Source organism: Pundamilia nyererei, unplaced genomic scaffold (assembly GCF_000239375.1).
Source record: "Pundamilia nyererei isolate P.nyererei 1_Seehausen unplaced genomic scaffold, PunNye1.0 scaffold00003, whole genome shotgun sequence".
Classification (NCBI taxonomy): domain Eukaryota; kingdom Metazoa; phylum Chordata; class Actinopteri; order Cichliformes; family Cichlidae; genus Pundamilia; species Pundamilia nyererei.
In genome coordinates this window covers 8383451-8390215 of record NW_005187404.1, presented here as the reverse complement: position 1 = coordinate 8390215, position 6765 = coordinate 8383451, and the positions used below count along the sequence as shown (strand labels likewise).

The 6765-nt window shown below is 42.3% G+C and overlaps 2 protein-coding genes across 3 annotated transcripts in view; one reads left to right on the top strand and one right to left on the bottom strand.

Annotated features, from left to right (window-relative positions):
* Positions 1 to 2312: 2312 nt before the first annotated feature.
* On the bottom strand, positions 2313 to 5208 carry fkrp (fukutin related protein). Its single transcript, XM_005720876.1, has 2 exons — positions 4810 to 5208; positions 2313 to 4572 (listed from the first exon to the last, which is right to left on the bottom strand). Exon 2 carries the CDS (start codon positions 4457 to 4459, stop codon positions 2870 to 2872), a length of 1590 nt encoding a protein of 529 aa, XP_005720933.1. The 5' UTR covers positions 4460 to 4572; positions 4810 to 5208; the 3' UTR covers positions 2313 to 2869.
* Positions 5209 to 6031: 823 nt separating this feature from the next.
* Positions 6032 to 6765, top strand: part of strn4 (striatin, calmodulin binding protein 4) — a 14754-nt gene continuing 14020 nt past the window's right edge. For both annotated transcript variants that reach the window (XM_005720875.1, XM_005720874.1), the window contains exon 1: positions 6032 to 6516. In XM_005720875.1, the coding sequence (XP_005720932.1) occupies positions 6202 to 6516 (315 nt within the window). In that variant the 5' untranslated portion in view covers positions 6032 to 6201. The remainder of the gene's footprint in view (positions 6517 to 6765) is intronic.

Sequence of the window (6765 nt, the reverse complement as noted above, 5' to 3'; positions counted from 1 at the left end):
TTTTTTTGTGTTAAATTTGTTTTGGTGGAAGCATCTGTTAGTCTTTTAGTGTGTTTACGGTTATTATGTGACATGACCTTCTCACCGTGAGGGGATGAAAAGGCAATAAATCTGTCCTAGAGCCTCAGTTCGTCTTCTGAAACACACCAAATGAAAACACGTCCTCAGTAATCACCCAAAGTTGAATGAAGGCCTCTTTGCTCATGGACCTGCAATATGTAATAAAATGGGCGCATGTGGAGAAAAATGCTGCGATCACCAACACATCCTCAGGTTTTGACTTTGGCTACAAGACTTTCCTCTGCGTGCGCCTTAAAATACTCCAGGACCAAAAGTTAAATAGACTCTGCAACAGAATTCTAGTCACACTCTTTGGTCTGCTTTGCTCTTGTGCAGGTACGAGTGGTTTAACACACACTATGCAACAGTGACTGTTTGATGTTATATGTCATATATGAGCAACTAACTTCCTTACACTACAAGGATGTCTCTATTTTATGAGAATGAGAGGTGTACACACCTAAATAACTTTGGTAAAGGGAGAATCTCATAATCTGTCTTGGCTATCATGGGTGTAAATGTGGAGTAATAGCCGGGTGGCCTCCACCCAACCAAGAATTTCTGGTAGGCATTTGTAAATTTATTTCTTTAAGCTCCAAAGACATTTGTAGTATTTAATTTTGTAAATGCTAGTAATTCCAAACTTTATTTTTCCAGATTCAACTTTTGGCAAGTTGTTGGATTTGGATATTTTTATTTATCAGTCTCTTCTATTTGGTGTGAGCTACAGTTTTAAATATATTTTATGAGATGCTTGTTTTTTTTTGTTTGTTTTTTTTTAAAAAGATGTTTATATCAGTGGGGTAGACTTAAGGCTCTGGAGAGAAGTTGTTAGATCATAGATAATACAGAGATACTGTCTGGGGTTGGGGTATGGTGATGTATCCAAGAGAACAATGCAAGTCCGGCTGGCCGGGAACTGAACCTCTTCCCTAATAAACGCTTGGCTATTGAAGTACCCAGACACTTTTTAAATGGATGAAAGTAATATAGCACAATAGTATATCTTTTGCATCCATATCAATTGTTAATTAACATCTTATATAGACATGAGTTGGGCAAATACTGTTAAATCCAATCCCAGATATTTTTTAAGCCTGCTTTCTTAGCCTTCTCATTACATTAGCTTTACAGAATTTCACATGACAATCATTTAACTGCAACCTTGAGGTCTTAGCATTTCTTATGTCATAAGAAAATTCTTTATTTTTTTTCTGTTCCTTTTGTGGTGCAAGATTACTTCCTGAACTCTTCCATTATGTGGCTTGATCATGGTTTTGTTTGTTTAAAGTGGACTATGGTTGTAAAATAACTTATTGTCTGAATGTACTGTCAGCAACCTTTCAGCAATAAATGTTTTTTTTATACATATAAATAAGAGGATGTGGCTTTTTGTGGACAAACCCTGTTTTTAACTCTTACTGCAGAGACTAATCAGAAGCACACAGTAATACAAATCAGGAAAGACACAAAATACTTTGTCTTTATGTTTAGAGACTGTAAAGCAATGCAGCCTCCCACTGATACATAAGCCTGGGCACATTAACCAGGCCATATAAACAATATAAACACACCTCTAGGGACACAATATGTAGAGCAACAACATGGGAGAGGCTTGATTGTAATGCTAGTTTGCATGACACGTTGGGTTTGTGATGAACACGTGAGCCGTGTTCCTGTAGAGTTGTATTCCTGCCTACACTCCACCCCTTTGGTTGTCACAACAACAGCACTTGGCGTTAATTAGTTGTGTTGCGCCATCTAGTGGTAACAGCTATTTACAAAATACATGAAACTTATTCTTTTATTGTAGAAGTACATGAAATCATTTGACACCCTAGTACATTAGATACAGGAAAAACTACAGGAATCATGTGGCAACCAGGGAAACTGAGTAGAATACTGAATTGATTTCCTTTTCATAATATTTATAAATATGTAATTATTTACTTGAATTCTAAGGCATGGTAGAGCAATCGTCCATAACAGCATGAATAACACAGGTGTGTTTCTCATTTCATTAGATGGAAGTCTGCTCAGCTGCAGTTACCAGCTGGCTCTACCACAAACTAACATTCACTCATAAACTGAGACGTGCAAAACAAGGCAACAGAGTTCAAAAATCATAAAATACCTGTTAGGCTAAAGCCACTTATTTAACACACATACGTCTGTATATTACCTTAAATCCTGCTTAAGATAAAATACATTTTAGTTTTTAAAAAATCTTTGTTTTTTTTCAATTATCTACCTTTTTTTTTTTTTAAATTACAGCAGTAGTAGTTCAATGTTTCTGTACAACACATACACACCACAGCCTTATGTCAGTACACGAGTGTATGGATTTAAACTTTTCAAGTGTGCCTTTCAAACAAAACGCTACCGCTCAGGCAAATAAATAACGTGTGTTCAACATTAGACTTTACATCCGAACCACAGGAAGAACAATCTAAGCATGCAATACACAGTCTTCTGATACACATGTGGTGAAGGTAACAGTAAATGCAGTCGTTTTGGCACCATATTAAATCTTTTTTTCACACATGACCTCCAGAAAATGTTGAGATGATTAGATGTGGATGTCACACAGACAAGAGGTACTCGACCATTTACGGTCAGATAAGAATGTCGGACATTTGTGCTCTCACGTGAATCTCAGTTTGGTAATGTCTCAAAGCATTCAGGGGTGCAGTGCACGTGTGTAAAAGGCTTTACTTTCCAGGCATTATCTTTCACAGACAATTATTTGAGGCAAGATTTTCTTTGTATGTATGTAAACCTAAATGGGTCTGTAGCCCTCCGGTATGACTCATAATTTGCTTCTGTCCAGTCTCTTTTTTGCAGGGTTGGGATACTGGGGGTTCTCAATCGCCCCCTCTCCAAATTTAAGTTCCAAAAAGGCTCTGTGGTTGTTAGGGCCATAGGCAGTGATGCCAGCAAAAGCCATGGGTACCAGTGGCTGCAGGAAGTGTTCTGGGAACTCGACATCTTGTTTATGTTCAGTCCACGTATCTTTGGTCATGACGCCATTACGTGGATAGAACGGCCACAGGTCAACGTGCAGGTGGTTAGCCTCACTGTACTGGACCCTGTAAAAGTCTCCTTCCACCGCACGCTCCCACACATAGCCATTAGCATCCACCAGAGAGCCCGAGTCCAGGTTCTTTAAATGATCGCAGTTGGGTACATCCTCCAGATAGATACCAAGGTCTACATCATAGTCCCATGGGATGATATCTTGATGGCGTACGGCGCCCAACAGAGTACCTCCCTCTAGCCAGTAGCGCACACCTGAGCGCTCCAAGATATTGACGACATACTTGGTGGTTTCCCTGAGTGCTCGCAGACAGCAGGGAGGTGTCCAGCGGTCCAGATAAAGATAGTCTGGAGTGTCATCCTGCACAGTGCCAAAGCAGCGTGGTGTCTCTTTGCTGCAGCCGTACCACTGTTCCCTCCCATCAGGCAGCAGAAGACGCTTTAGACCGAAGCTCCTCATTAGCTTCCCCGTGGCCTCCTTTAGTCGAGTGTCAGCCTTCCACTGGTTGTGAGCAGAGCTGAAGAGAGGCCGATGGTTTGCAGAGAAACAGGGGCCTTCCAGGAGTTTGACCTTCCAGCCTCTCAAAGAAGTCTGGATGAAGAGTGAAGAGAAGAGAGGCCGTCCAAGAGGGACAGAGAGGTTAAAAAGATCCTCAGTCCGAATGAGTACGACTGCATCTCCCTGTAAAGCTGTACATACACTCCCACTGCTCCCTGATGCAGCTGTTGAATAGATAGCTGTCCACTCTCTGAGGTTCACCCGCAAGTGGAGACACTGCACAGCAGATCGAGCCAATACGGGTGCAGCTACTAACCTCACAGGCCCTCCACCCTCTCCTTCCAACTCTCTAATTAACCTCTCAATAGCCCTTGGTTGCTCCAGCTCCACTCCATCAGGCACTAGCAGCACAAACTCTGTTTGCACATGAAACTCAGGCCTGTGAGCTTGTGGTGGTTGGTCTGGGCTGGGGGAGAGGATAAGAAGCCGAGCACCCTCCGGAAGCACCAGTGGAGGGTACGGTGATGTGTCAGCTACAGCCAGGAAGGGAAGCTCTGGCCTCTGGTGAAGGAAGGAATTAGCCACGTCCCCAACATAGTTTTCAAAATGTTCAAATTCCCGAAGTAGAACAGTTACACGTGGGCCTCGACTGTGTCCCTCCACTCCAACCACTCCAGGCTCACCTCCAGCTCCTGCAAGTAACCCTCCGAGACCAGAGGCTGGTAGGGCAGCCCTTCTTGTGCCCCTGCCAAGTTCTTTCCTCTTCTCCATCATTTGCTGCTGGGCTCGGGACACATAATAGAGAATGAGGAGGTTGAGGATGATGGCAATAGATAACAAGCCCTGACAGAAACTGATCCGCATGGCAACTAATATTTCCTTTGCAGTTTATTTCAGGAGAATAACTTAAGTTTGAATCAAGAAATCCAGTGGCTGGTCTCGGACCCCCATCAGTGTAACAGAGAGTCGCATACAACCTGTAAATGACAGAAAAATGTTGTGCTTTGGTTCCAATACCACAGGCTTTCGTATAAGTATAATGTATTGATCTGCATATGAACATCACAATTTGCACACAGGATATTTAATTTAAACAAAGTAGTCAGTGAATGACCCAAGCCATAATCACATTCTTGTGGAACTAGGACATGATTGTTCCATGACAGGTTCTAGTTGCATTAGAAATTAATGAAAATAGGATAGTAGCAACTCACCTTCATCTGAATGTATCGGTTTTATTTCATATAAGACAATCGTTTGTAGGGCCATAATATCATTCAGAAGTTAAGAGAGGCTTTACCAACGTTAAGCCAATTATGCCCGTTATGCTCGCTATATGTGGATTTCATGATGATCTTTTTGAGCTGGTAGCGTAGTAGCTACCGAGGTTGGATCGGCAGCAGCAAACACAGATATTAACTTGAGTTTAGCTCATATTTGTACGGTTGTGGAAGAAATAGTCTCCAATATTTTTTGGAAGAAACTCACACCTAATGATCAAAAGAATATATCAAAAGCGCAAGGCTTAACACAATCCCAAACAAGAAACCCAGCTGCACGACTTTAGCATTAAGCTATCACATTGTTGCCCGCAGCAACAGGACAACTTCCGGTTGAAATCCTTCAGATTAAAGCTATTGTAAGGGGTGTCCAAATCTGGACCAATCTATGAATCTATTTAATGAAAGGCACATATTTTACGCAATAACCGCTTCAGAGTTATCCCAGTTACCTGGCGTCTATACCTAATCTCTTACGTTTTAAAATAATAGAAAAGCATATTGCTATAATATAAAATATGAGATATAACTGCAAATGTTATTGCAGAGGTTATAAGGATATAAGCAATACAAAAAATATAAATATAAAGATGATATGGGGAAAAACTATAATTCACGTTAACATGTTATACATTACAAATGTGTCCCAAAGGCTTTTGTATTGCTGTTTTTGGCTATGGCTGTCTTCGTTTCACAATTTATTTTCCAAAAATAAAAATCAAAGATAAAATCTCTACCGGAAATAGCATTGTTGATCACTGCAGCTAACTTTTTCGTTCCTGAAACCATTCCTGCTCACAAAATGGCAGGAAATTCATTCCCCTAGCGACATATTTATTGTCTATTATAGAAAACATGGCCCTTTATTTGTCACCCGCACTGGGCATTTCACGAGGAGGAAACTGATCTGGGATCCGGGATATACAAAATAAGAGCAGCAAAAAAAAACAAAAAAAGGTTAACGTTTATTTTCAGGTGCATTACATTTAATAAACGCTGTCTGGTGTTACTTTATTTTGATGTTAGTTTTAAGACTGCACGTAAGACGTTTTGTGAAAAGGGATTTGTTACGAAATCAATGGGGCCACGATGTTACACTGCGGTTAGATTGTGTTTTGCGCTGAAGGCTTGGAAGCGGAAGTGTATTATTTTACCAACAGAATAGTAATTTTTCTCTGTGCGTGTGAGAAAGGAAGAAAGGAGGGTAGCTTATAGTGAAGTGGAGCTGGGTTTGGAAAAGGGCACGGAGTACTTTTTTTTATATTTATATTCGTCCATTCTGCCCATTCCCATCTCATTATCCTGGCGAAAGGTTGAACAGTTAAAATGGAGGCGGACAGAACCGGCGGAGGATCTAACCCGAACTCCGGAGTCGGCGGCGGCAGCAGTGGAACGGGGCGCAACCCAAACGGGCCTAAAGCAGGACCGGGCCAGGCGACATCAGCTGGTGGGACCGGGGCAATGGCAGCGGCCGCAGCAGCAGCCGCCGGGGCCGTCCCCGGACCGTTGCAGCAGTCACGGGAGCCGCAGGACGGGGAGTCGGGGATGACGCTTCCTGGGATCCTGCACTTCATCCAGTACGAGTGGGGACGCTTCCAGGCCGAGAAATACCGCTGGGAGGCTGAGAGAGACGAACTCAGGGTAAACGTATTCATCACTAACCCCGCGTTTATGTAGCTGTAACGCCAAGGAAAGGCCTGGAAGGATGTCACCGGAGCTCCTCCGGTGTTGCTTCGCGGATGTACACATGCCCTGCTATCGGTCAGTTAGAGGATGACAAAATGCTAATAGGGCTAGCATTACAGTTGACCAGGATGCGTTATTACTATACAGTAGATGACAATGTGGGAGCTGTTTGACCTCCAGTTGGAAGAAGAAACAGCCACCAGT

Excerpts from the sequence above, each read along its gene's own strand:
- fkrp (XM_005720876.1), bottom strand. The coding sequence starts at position 4,459 with ATGCGGATCAGTTTCTGTCAGGGCTTGTTATCTATTGCCATCATCCTC.